Source organism: Tinamus guttatus, unplaced genomic scaffold (genome assembly GCF_059628265.1).
Source record: "Tinamus guttatus ecotype Peru unplaced genomic scaffold, ASM5962826v1 Tinamus_guttatus_pri_ptg000439l, whole genome shotgun sequence".
NCBI classification, from domain to species: Eukaryota; Metazoa; Chordata; class Aves; order Tinamiformes; family Tinamidae; genus Tinamus; species Tinamus guttatus.
In genome coordinates this window covers 547492-559701 of record NW_028288973.1, presented here as the reverse complement: position 1 = coordinate 559701, position 12210 = coordinate 547492, and the positions used below count along the sequence as shown (strand labels likewise).

The 12210-nt window shown below is 59.0% G+C and overlaps 1 protein-coding gene across 1 annotated transcript; it reads right to left on the bottom strand.

Moving 5' to 3' along the window:
* Positions 1-3149: 3149 nt before the first annotated feature.
* On the bottom strand, positions 3150-12210 carry SUN2 (Sad1 and UNC84 domain containing 2). Its single transcript, XM_088531863.1, has 17 exons — positions 12046-12210; positions 11317-11543; positions 11064-11198; positions 10837-10932; positions 10223-10316; positions 9901-10076; positions 9450-9580; positions 8931-9155; positions 8773-8850; positions 8167-8210; positions 7504-7669; positions 7108-7335; positions 5300-5384; positions 5012-5127; positions 4180-4347; positions 3616-3708; positions 3150-3283 (listed from the first exon to the last, which is right to left on the bottom strand). The coding sequence occupies exons 1-17, from the start codon at positions 12171-12173 to the stop codon at positions 3170-3172; spliced, it is 2304 nt and encodes a 767-aa protein (XP_088387989.1). The 5' UTR covers positions 12174-12210; the 3' UTR covers positions 3150-3169.

The window sequence follows — 12210 nt, the reverse complement described above, 5'->3', positions numbered from 1 at the left end:
CAACTTTGCACTATTACATCAACATTTTTTTGTCTGGTAGTTGTACATCTTTTTCATTAGTTGAAGGCACCTGTAAAACACAGCGAAGGCTAAGATTTTTGCTATAATTTATTTTCTTTTTATTTTTTTCTTGCATAGGCATAAATTACAATCTGTTGATTAAAAAATGAACAAAACAGTGCAGCATTTTGCAACAGGCTACAAAATCCAATACAAATTTATCTCCTACCCTGTAACCACCCATTTATGCAGGGCTAATTTATAACACTTGTATAGGGGCAAACCGAGAACGAAGGGAAAATAAAGGAGGCAGAAGGAGTGAATAAGGGAAGGCTGCTCTGACAGCTGCTTCCTTGCTCTGGTCTCACCTTGTTCATCTTGTGTATCAGCACTAGGCTGAAGGAGCTGGGGGCTAGAAGATGCTCCAGGCTGACAGTGGCAGTATTGTATGCCCTCTCCTTCCTTGCAGCTGTAGAGTGTAGGAAAAGTGCTCCAGAAATGGAAAGAGATGCCTCGACGGGCACTCGGTGCTTGCGCTGCAGCCCAGACCCCCTACCCAGCTCCAGGCCTGATAAACTGCACTTGACCTTCCTGTGTCCGAGCTCAGCACGCCCAGCGCAGTCAGCACATGGAGGGCCCTAAAGCCAGTGCTAAGGACCAGCGAGAGGCACAGCAGACAGCGTTTCCTCTCCATCCAGGGGGTTTCACCCGGCAACATCAGAGACTGAGCTCTCTCCCGCAAGGACCTTCCTTTCCTTTCATCACCCGGGGACCCCAGCAAGCTCCTTCTCTTAAAGCAAGCAGCTCCACAGCCCTTGGCTAGCGGTTAGGAGAGCCTCGGAAGGAGCAGAGGGGCCTGGTTCCAGCTCCATCCGCAGCGGAAAGAGGTCCCCTTTTCCTACCTCTCACCATGGTGCCTCACTTACAAAAAGGTCATTTTCCTTAGGCAAGCGCTCTCCCCCTGGCTGTCCAGGGCCAGGGAGCCAGAAGGGATATGAGAAATACGGCCTTCTAGCCACGTGGTTATGGTATTTGCTCTGACAGACACAGAGCCGCTATGAGGAAGGAGGGTCCCATCTCTGCGTGCCAGCAGTTTCTCATCAGATGAAACACAGAGCCCTGTGGAGCCCAGCAAGGCCTAGGCATTTGCAGAAGCACTGCTCTGCGCACAAAGGGCGCTCCAAGGCAGGCAGCTGCAGGCAAGTTTAAAATAACTTTGTTTGTAGCTGCCAAAAATTGAGTCTAAGCTCAATATAGGACAGAATTTATCGTCACTGGCTGCGGGTCTGCTCTCTTCTGGCAGCAGAGGCCTCCAAGAGGCTCCACGGGATAACTGTGGAAGTGGGACTATACCGCAGGGATCAGGAGTGCACGCTGGTTTGCTTTCTTGGAAATGGAAGACCCACGCAGAAAGGCAGCGTTGCCACCTCACCCTCGTGGGTAGCACTAAACGCATGTAGATGGGAGAAACCTCCTCAACTCCTTCCCCTGCACCACGTCCCTTTGCCCCACTGTGTTTCAGGCAGAAAGACCAGAGCAGGAGCCAGTTTCCCTTGCTCTCCCCAGCACTTGCATTGCTTGGGAAGGGTGATGCCAGCAGCAACCTGCCAAAATGATGGCTACGAGAGCCCTTGGCTTCTCGTTCATCTAAAGACAATCCAGTGGGGATGTCACAAACACTATCCAAGAAGGCAAGCTGAGCTAGCGTGCAGCCGGGCGCTCGCTCCCATTCCCCCTGCCGCATGCAGCGATCGCGCTCCGCAGACGTCCTTCCCTTCTGCCCCGGCCTGTGCACGCGAGGAGAGGCCACGCAGCGCACGGCCCCGCGCGCCCCAGCACAGCGGCCTGTGTGCAGATGCACCTACGGACAAGCGGTCACGGGCACAAGCTGCCCGCACCCCTCATGGGTCCTCCAAAGGCAGGAAAGCGGGAGCAGCCGCCGGCATCGTGCTCCGCAGCCGTCCACCACGGACGTTGTCTTATTGGGCCCAGCCACGAAGCCGCTCGGGCTCGAGGCCCAAGCTTTTAAACAGCTCTGCTGCTCCTAGTCTAGTCTAGCTTTCTGCGCACACTAGTCTCCTACTAAATAAAGCTCTAGCCCGCTCTGGGCCTAAGCCGCTCGCCCGAGCGGTACCACATGACAGAACATTCACCAGTTGAGTAGACACTGCATGGAAGAAGTTTTTCTTTTGTTATTACAAAAAAGGCCCTGACACCCTCACCTCAAACCAGCCCTCCCCCCTTAGAAAACCACAGAACAGACTCCAAAGGGGAAGCAGGCGCCAGGAGCTGTCAATAGTGACACTCAGCAGCTGGCGGCCAAGCAGCGCGGGGGACGCATGCCCGCCCTGACACCACGGGGAGGGCCACACGGGCCGCCCGCCGCGTCGCGGGGCCAGTGCTGCCTGTGGCGGGCACAGCCGGGGGACAGACGGCAGCGCTGGCTGCACAGCCCCCAGAGTCTTTACTTTTCCCTCTCCACTACCCTGAATCATTTTATACTAATACTGCATTAATACTGCCTTACTTCCCTTCTGCAAGCCAGTTTTAAAGACCTGGGGACTTTCAGCGAGCCAAGGCCAAGCAGAAGGACTGCCCCAAGCAGAAGGGAGGTGACAGCGACACAAGATGCGCTGGTCGTGACAAGCTACTTTGACACCCCGAAGCTGGTCTCCAAGGCCACGCACGCTGCAACATGCCCAAGCCTGCATGCAGCAGGATACATTACATACACCTCCCACAAGCCATGGGAATGTTACGTGCGCCATTAGAAATGAGGTGGGGAAAGAGGGGACACGTGGACTGCACAGACCTGATAAAAAGCTAGCTTAAAAAGTTGAAGTGTCCCATACGCGCGGAAAATAACCCAGGCCGTGCTAGAACCCACACAGGATGTTCTTGCCTTACCACCCCATCCTCTGCAGCCTACACTCTTCTCCCCTAAATACCAATTTTCCCCTCTGCAAGCGGCAGCACAGAAAAGCTGAAGGGGAACAAGTTCTCCAGGGCAGCTGCTTGCACCTCCCAGGACTTTTTAACATGTGAAGCGGCAAAAAAATGGATGGATTCTCTCTTGCTCTCTTCCCAGGCAGCATCCTCCCCGCGCCATCATGCCGTAGTGCCTGTGCAGGACCCGGGGCAGCCGGCCGGGACGGACGGTCTCGGGGGGTCAGTGCACTGGCTCCCCGTGCACACGGAAGCGGTAGATGCAGGTGTACTCGGGGTGCCCCCAGTTGCTCAATATCCGGAGCTCCACCAGCTGGAACGTGCCCAAGTCTTCACCCTTGGCAAGAAGGGAGAGAGAAGGGATGTTTCAAAGCAGGAAGGGAAACATGCACCTGAGCCCTTGAGATAGGGAGAAAGCATCCCTCAGATTTCAGGTGCCACACGTCCTGCCAGGGACGTGAGCTGGCCTGGGGCCCACGTACAGGAGCAAAACTTGCAGCATCCCCTCCCAGAATGACAGGAGCCTGAACAGCGACTCCTCATGGGCAAATCTTCCAAGAACCAATCAGGCACCTTTAGGATGGCTTTGTGCCCCTCAAATCCTCCACCCTGGCATCACTGCCAGTTCTCTGCCTGGCTGCAGAGCCCCTGCACCAGCCCACACCTCACCTTCAAGTAAAACGTCTGGATGGGATCGCCATCGTGGTTGTACATGAACTGCCCAAGGAGAGTGCCCTCCTCTTCTCTTTCCTCTTTCAAACCCTAAGGGCAACAAGCAAAGAGGGGAAGGGAGGTAGAGAGGGAGAACGTGAGGTGATCAGAGAGTCCAGGGCAGGAGTGGGGGATGGAGACAAGGGCGTTGGACACCACGCCTGCTTTCCAGGTCAAAACACACAAACGGGAACAGGCACCGGTGGGGAGAGGTGGGGAAAAGACGAAGAGTTACACCTCCTCGCTTCCCTTTCCCACCACCTACCTCCCAGAGACACTCGCACCCCAAAACCCTGCCCTGAGCCTTGTGCTTCCCCTTCTCTTCTTCTTCCACAGGGGTTGCTTATTTATCCTCACTAGACTAAAATGCACCCCTCCTAGAGCACCCCACAGCCAGGTACAGAACCCACTCCTCACCCCATTTCTCCAGCATCATCCCCTCCCCTTGCCTCCCACCCTCAAACCCCCTGCAGAGTCCCCTAGTATCCACCTTTTCCCTGGGGTCCAGGAGAGAATACTCACATAGACAGTGAAGTCCTTGGGAGCACTGGGGATGGTCCCCTGGGGCGAGAGGTTTCTCGGGATGTGTTCCAGCGTCACAGCCGTGGGACGGATGGGGCTGGAGAGGCGGATGACAGCGAACCCCTGGGATCCGCGAAACGCCCAGCAGTTCCCAGGGTTGACGTCTGGCTACGCACATGGGAACAAGACAGCAGCTCTTAGGCATCAGGAGGAAGGTTACTGCCATTAACGCTGTTTTTCTCCCACTGTTACCTAGGCTCCCTCACACTGGAGCATTTTCAGGCTCCGTATGGACATATTTATACCCCACAAGATGCTGCCCCCTCTGGAAAGAAGCACAGCAGCTATTAATGGCATGGGGAAGAATGAGGGAATCACACTGCTCCAAACCAACTTCCTAAGTTGCTGTAAAGAAAGTCCCCCTTCTTCACAGCATATAGTAAAGAACAAGGGCCAGGCTGGGCCTGGGCTAAGCCGAACACCCAGCTCAAGGAGAGACAGTGCCAGGTGGAATCCAGCAGCCACAAAGAAGGGCGGCTCAAGTCCCCATGGAGGAGAACAACTCCTTGGTTGTTGTGGTTTTCCACACTCCTTGGAGTGTGGAAAATAAGCACCTCTCAGGGCACCAGCACAGTGAAAGGTGAAGAAAAGAGGGGTATGAGTGGCTTTGGAGAGGAGAAACAAGCTGGGACAGCGAGAGCAGGGGCTCAGGAAGAAAAAGAAGAGGGCCCTCTCTAAGCTCACTCAAGCAATGGGACGGAGCAAATCCAGCGGGGATTTGGGGAAAAATGGGGATGGCAGAGGCGCGCGCCCTGCTCCCCACGGTGCTCACCTGCAGGATGACGCGCGGGGACTGCGAGTGGTACCACAGCGGGATCCCAAACAAGCTCAGCAGCGCCGTCTTGGTCTCGTAGGTTTCGGAGCAGCGGGTGTTAATGACGCTGGCCCCTGGCACGGAAAGGGGCCCACACGAGGTGAGGCTGCAGCGCCCAGCCCTGGGGCACTGCGTGCGCTGCGGCTGCCGCGCCGCCGTGGGGAACCTGGGCAGCGTTTCCCAGGTTCGGCTCCCAGGGCAAAAGGTTCCTGCAGCCTCGCGAGGGGGCGAGGGACCCCCGCCTACCTGCCGACTCCAGCGCGTAGTCCACCATCCCCACGCGGTCCTCGCTGTAGCGCTGCAGGGCCTGGCTCACGATGAGATGCACTTGCTGCAGGAGGAGCACAGGGCACGAGAGGGCTGAGGGGCTGCCAAGGGCACCCTGCCCCGAGCGCACCCCTCTGGCACATCCAGGGACAGATGTGCACCCGCCCTGGGCTATCGCCTCCTCCTGGGGCAAAGAACTTTTCCCGAGGTAGCCAGGGGGTAAATTCAGGCAGCAAAAGCATGAGGTTGTGCATTTGGCTACAGAGCATCGTTAGGTGTTTCTTAAAATATCCTGGCTGCAGCTGCCATGCATTGAAGTGGCAATGTACAGGCATGCTGGATTCCCCCTTCCCATCCTGATGGATGGGCTGGCTGCCCCAGAGGAGCTGGATCCCCTGCAGGTAGCGGGCACAGCCCTGCAGCTCGTGTGCCTCTCCCAGCTTCGCCTGCTGTCCCCTCCACCTGCTGCTTCCCCCTCCTCACAGGGGCCGACACCAGCTTGCCCTATTTGGCAAACCTGGGGCTGCAGCACAAGCATTGCACAGGGTCAGACAAGCCACTGAATCCCAGCAAAAAAGCTTCCACTTCTCCCAGATAGGCAAACAAGAAATAAATATATCCTTCAGGAATTCAATCCAAGGGAGGGATCCAGCATCACTGTTTTGTGTCTATATTTTATAGCATTCATGAGGCCTGAGTGGACTGTGGGAGAGAGCCTGCTGTTAATCCCTGTTTTTGCCTCTCTCCATGTGCCCTCCATAGAGAATTGCCAACAAATCTTTTCAAAACAAACAGGCTCATTTTTTCCTGTGGTGTCATTCAATTAAAATGCTTTGGCCCCGCCCCCCTTCCCCCCCCCCCCCAAAAAAAAAAAAAAAAAAAAAATCACTGCATCACTGCAGAGAACGACAGTGACTGGGGCTGTTTGCAAACATCTCACTCCCGCCATGGAAACCTTGCTGGCCTTTCCTGCCTGGCTTTCGGGTGAATGACGTACAAGCCCTGGCGACGACTCCTCCTTTCTCCACATCTCCTGGCCCGAGAACTAACAACCTGAGCACCAGGCACAGCTTTTGAAGGCAAGGCAGAGGCAGACTGTGGCTCCTTCCTCTTCCTCTCCCACCCTCACCTTCGAGGCACAGGCCCAGACTCACAGGACAACCCAGCAGACAGCGCTGCAGAGCTGCCCCTCCTTAGAGGGAGACGCAGGATCTTGCCTAGCAGGCTGCCCAAACCAGCCCCTTCCCGCAGAGTTAGTACAACCTAGGGCAAACGTGCCGAGACAAGCGCCCTGCCACAAGGCACCCGTCTGGAGAGGCAAGCAAAGAGATGCTCACGGGGGTCAGGGCAGGGAACACCGTGTTCAGTGAGCAAGCGGGGACAGAGCAGGAGCACAAACTCTTCCTGCGAGGCCGAGTGTGCCCCAGGCCCAGCAGCGTCTTTATCCCAACCGCTCCCACTGGAAGCTTCTGATGCAGGAGAACTTGTTTGCGCTAAGACACCAAAGCAAACATGCATCTTGGCAACAGGATGCCAAGCTCCAGACAGGGTTTTGACAGCAAGGAAAACAGCAAAGGGGCAAGAGGAAAACACACTGGGTCTGCCAGCCCTAATGCCATCTTCACCATAGCACATCCTAGCCTGCTCCAACATCCATCTGCACACCCGGGAGCAGTATCTCAGGCACAAGGGCTGTCCCCACGGCTCTGCTAAACGCCAGGCCCCTCCATGGTGCCACCAGTACTCGCAGGTGCTTCCATGTCCCCGAGGCCCAGGCCCACACTCACCTCCTCTGTGACCCCCGCCATTCCCCCCTGCCGCAGGGCCACTCCGATGCCAGCCTGGGCATCCCGTGCCGACAGCCTCCGGTCCTCCAAGACTTTGGCGAGGATCTTGCGCTCCAGCGCCTGGAGCTCGGCTTGCAAGTCTTCCCGCTGCAGGAAGAGGTTGGCCGCTCCGTCCTGCCGGGGCTGCGACAAGAACCGGCTGATCCAGGTGGGGACCTGCGCTTCCACCTGCGAGCAGCAAGGCCAGAGCTCAGCCTCGGGCAGAGGTGCCTCCCACAAGGACTTTGCAGGGCTCCTGGGATCAATCTGCAAAGGGCTCGAATCCCCTGGGAATACCAGTCCTAAAAACCCTGGCATGGGACAGGCCAGACCCACTGTAAAGGATCGGGGACTCACGTCTGTTCGCACTCCCTTGATCTGCTCCAGCATGACCTCCATGTGCTTCCCCACCACCTCCTGGTCCGACTTCAGGAGTGCCAGCTCCCTCTTCAGGCCCGCCAGCTCCCGCTCCAGTTTGTCCATCTCCTTCTGGAAGCTCCCCCTCAGGCTGTCCTGTGCGGAGCTGCACCCCACCAAGAAGAGAGGAAACAACAAGGGCGTGAGGGCCAGTCAGGCAGCGCGGAGGCAGGGCTGGCACGGCACCTCCGGGCTGCCCCAGGGCTCCTCATGGGGATTTACAACCCGCCTGCCGGAGACCAACAACGCCAGCTCCCCTCCTCCAACCTAGAGGGGCCTCTTCCCCCACCAGCTAGAGCTCCCAGCCGTGGGACGGCTCCTGCCTGCATGACTCCTGGTGACACAGGTCTCTGCCACTGTCACTCGCTGCAGTCTCCCTTGTAGCAGCGTTGTGATCCAGGCCACTTCTCTCAACCTTTCTCCCTTAAAAATTGCGCCTTTCAGCATCCCTTACTTCCCTCACCAAACTTGAGCTGGAAGCCCTTCCTAGGCTCTGCAAAAAGCAATTTCACCCGACTATCTGTTTGCCCTGTGGGATGCAAATCTATGTAGGAGAGGTGAAGTCGCGGTGAGAAGGGGCTCAGCCCGGGTAGCCAACGGTACCTCTGCCACTCCGAATTCAGCTTGAGCAAGCGGGCTTCCATCTCCTGCCGAAACAGTCACAAGGGAAACAAAAACACAAGGGTGAGATCTGCAATGGGCACGTGAAACAGCAGAGTCATGTCAGGACACGGGAATCTCGGTGCTGCACCAGAACCAGCCCATTCCCTGGCCTTCCCCACAGGGCTGCTCTGCGGGGAGACCCGGCGGGATGAGGGAACCCAAAGGGCCCCCCAGCCGCTGGGATCCCCCCAGACCCTCCCTCCTCCTGGCGTCTTGGCCCTGCTCTTCCACCCCCAGGCACAGACGCGGCACACGCCGCCCCATTTCCCAGGAGCTGTGTTGCAAGGAGTGACGCTTGGCTCCCTTGGACGCTTGACATTAAAAAGCCTGGTTTGGACCTTCGCCAGCTGGGGCACGAACGCAGCTCCCCACAGTGCTTCCCATCCCCACCACCCTGCTCTTGTGTGGAAATGAACCCAGCAGGAGGCTCCAACCAACACCACGTTCGACCACGGGCACCCAGCACAGAATCATTCCGCTTCCACGGGACGCCCTGTCCATCCATCCCTCCCCAAGCTTGGCAGGAGCGGGGCTCCGTGCCCATACCTGTGAGGCTTGCGTGACCTTCCCCAGGCGCCCGTCCAAATCCATCCGCACCTGGGCTCGGAGGGCGTCCAGCTCGCCCTGCGGGGCACGGAGACATGAGGTCCCGGCCGCGCGCACCCCTCGCCCGGAGCCTGCGGGGGCGGCCCCGCGCCCCTCACCTGGACGCGCGCGGCCGCCTCGCTGCGGACGTGCTCCTCGAGCTCCTCTTGCCGGCGGCTCAGCAGCTCCTCCAGCAGCACAAGGATGTCCCCCTGCTTCAGCTCGCCCCCCGCCGCCACGGCGCCCCGCTGCAGCTCCCACCGCGACGCCTCGGCCTCCAGCGCCTTGAGCCGCTTCTCCAGGGCCTGGAAGCGCGCCAGGAGCTGCTGCTCCCCGCTCAGCCCCTGCGGCGGCAGAGGGAAGCATCAGCCAACAAAACCCCCGCGCATGGCACCAGCCCCTGGGCTCCTGCCTGCTCCTGAGGGACCTGCACAGAAACCTGCTAGTCCCAAAGGGCAGTTGTTCACATACTGCTTCCTAGAAAAGGGCAGGAGCTTTCTCAAAGCTGACAGGGCCGTAGCGGGAGCCTGACCTCACAGCCCTAGGTGTCCCCATGCGGCACCCACCCCAGTGGGGCTTGCAGGCGGTGGGGGAGCCCCACGCTGGGGCTGCCCCAGCGGCAGCTCCCCAGCCCTTACCTGATCCAGGGCAGTCAGGTCCCGAGCTCCCTGCATATCTGCTCCCCCAGAGGATGAGACTTTTGCAGATCCCCAGGAAAACGCAGAGAAGCTGAGTGTGGACAGTCCATATGGGTAGAAATACCAAGCCCCTGGCAATGCAGAGAGATGAGATGGTTAAAGTGGCGAGCACAGAGCACACCATAGCAGGGATTACCACCATCGAGGGTCACCTGATGGCCTTTGGGGCAAGGATGACAAGGGACCAGGAACGAGGTATCAGGAGCACCGAGCCCATCCCCACGCACTATCCCTACCCGCGTGCCGGGATTTCAGCTCTGCCATTTGGGTGGCAGCAGAACGACAGCTCTGGGTCCCTCAACACAACTGCACTCTCCTGCCACTTGGCGCAGGACAGAGGGCTTTTGTGGGGCAGAGAGGGCAAGAGAGCCACATGCCCTGGGTTTCTTACCATAGGCAACCACAGCGAGGAGCAGCAGCAGCAGCAGCAGCAGGAGGAACTTCTTCAGAGCCGAATAGCCTCTGGAGAGCCGAGAAGAAAGAGGCGCCTGTGTGCCTGCAGCTGCCTTCTCCCACCCGCGGCCTTCCTTTGGACTGGAGCCAGAAATGGGAGATCGGTAGGGAGAGCTTCACCAAAAAAAGATTACATTAAAAAAATAAAATAAATGTAGGAAAGCCCAGGCTGCCTTTGGTGGCAAGCACTGCTCCCAGCCTGCAGAGTGTGCTGGGGGTCCCCCCGTCATTTCACGCACGCCTGTCCCCACCACGCTCACCTCCTCGAGGCGACGCCGTCCATCGGGGCAGCTGTGCCGGTGAGACGGCGCCAGGCGGCTCTGACCCACGAGAGCAGCCACCCCAGGAACCGGACTGCGAGAGAGGGATCAGCCCTCAGCGTGTGGCCCCAGCAGGGACATCCCCGTGTCCCCCCAGGCTGCTCCTGCTCTCCCCAGAGCTCCCAAGCGGAGGACAGAAGGGGACAACATGGTTCAGTCCCACCATGCGCACCCCATCAACCTGGCTCTAAGGGCCTTCACGCTCAGCCAGCAGCTGCGCTTGGGCTTTTACCATCACATTCCTCACAGGCACAGCTCCCTTCAGCAGCTTTCAAAACCCTTCCACTGATGCATGTACCTTTTATTTCCCTTTTTTTTTCTCCTCTCTTTTTTTTTTTTCTTCCCTCAAAAAAACAAAACAAAACAACAAAAAAAAAACACTCCTGTTTCTTTCATTAGTGACTCTTAAGGGACAGTGAAAAACAAGACAAAACAAAACAAAGGCCAATGAACATCCAGCTGAGCAGGCAATACTGCACGTGGTCTTGTGGGGAGGGCAGCGACCCACAGCATATCAAGCTGCGGTGAGAAGCCACCCCTGTCCCCACACTCACCCGGAGAGGTGATCACGTGCCAGAGGAAGGAGCCGACCCGGGAGGCTGCACCCCTGAGCCCTGACCCAGAGCTGCTCTGGCCCGAACTAAAGTGACCTGCGGGAAAAGGAGGGTGAGAGGGGGTGAATGACCAAGTGGATCTCGCCAAGGGACTTGGGCAAAGCTGCTCTCAGGCAGCTCCCACCACCCTTCTCCCTTCCATTGCCAAGGAGCTGGCGCATCCCTACTGGCATAGTCGTCTTCCGAGGAGTAGCCAGACGAGGAGGCATACGTGTCGTATGTCTTGCTCTCCACCAGCCCGTTGGTTTTACTGGACTCGGTATCCCCCGTGCCTCTTCTTCTCCTCGTTGAGAGCTCCCCACCTACACCAAAACACGGAGCCCCTTTGAGAAACCAGCATGGCTGAGCACCCCAGAGGTGACAAGCACCGCTGGCACCGCGACCGACGGGCAGCCCATCGCCGCGGCAGGAGCCTCTCACCCCAGAAGCTGCTGCCATCCAGGCCGTCGTCGAAGGTCAAGCTGCCCAGTGCTGGGAGCGCCCTGCTGTCCCCCAGGCTGTCTTCGAAGGTCAAGCTGCCCAGCGCTGGGAGTCCCCTGCTGCCCCCCAGGTAGGACTCGCTCATCATCGACTCGCTGTAGTAGCTGGTCTGGGTGCTGGGGCCGGGAGAGAGGCGCTTCATGCTGCTCGATTTCCTCCTGACCGTCCTGCCAGAGGTGAGAAAACACTTGTGAGCCTTGAGCAACGCGGCTGTGAGCCACGAGCGCGCCCACGAAGCGCCTTGCGCCAGCCGGGGAGGAGCCGCGCGTTTGCCACCGCTCCACGGCGGCTCCTCTGTGCCCCAAGCGCTGCCCTCCGTTCCCACGCAGGGCGGCCGCGGCTGGTCCCTGCAAAACACGCTCCTCCCACGCGCCCAATCCCGGGCGCTGGCCTGCCCGGGTGCAGGGAGCGCGGGGCGGCCCCGCTCGCTGCCTCCGCCGCGGTTTTCCGGCGAGGTGCCTGCGCTCGCGGCGCGCCGCCCTCCCGCGCCGCGCGGCCCTCTGCGGCAGTGAGGTGCTCCTTCGGCTCCCTCCCCACCGCAGCTTCCTGCCGCGGGCAGGACGGAAACGCGGAACGTGTGCCGGGGGGGGGAAAAGCTGGGCTGTTGCCGGGCACAAGCGAGACAGGGGACCCGATGGCCAAAATCCCCCCCGTCCCCCGTGCACCCACCTGCCCGCGCTCTCCTTGAAGGGGGGCTGCTGCCCTCCCGGCAGGGAGCCGCCGCTGCTGCTGGTGGCCGCGTCGTCATCGCCCTGGTAGTAGCGCGTGGTGCCCAGGCGCTGGCTGCGGCGGGACATGGCGCCCCGGGGCTGGCACGGACTCGCTGATGGGCCT

What these genes read in the sequence shown, in the direction of transcription:
- SUN2 (XM_088531863.1), bottom strand. Translation starts at nt 12,173, where the DNA reads ATGTCCCGCCGCAGCCAGCGCCTGGGCACCACGCGCTACTACCAGGGC. An exon ending in CTACGCGCTGGAGTCGGCAG is followed by an intron (nt 5,128 to 5,299) that starts GTAGGCGGGGGT and finishes TTTCCGTGCCAG; the next exon opens with GGGCCAGCGTCATTAACACC. An exon ending in CCAAGGACTTCACTGTCTAT is followed by an intron (nt 3,709 to 4,179) that starts GTGAGTATTCTC and finishes TGTTGCCCTTAG; the next exon opens with GGTTTGAAAGAGGAAAGAGA.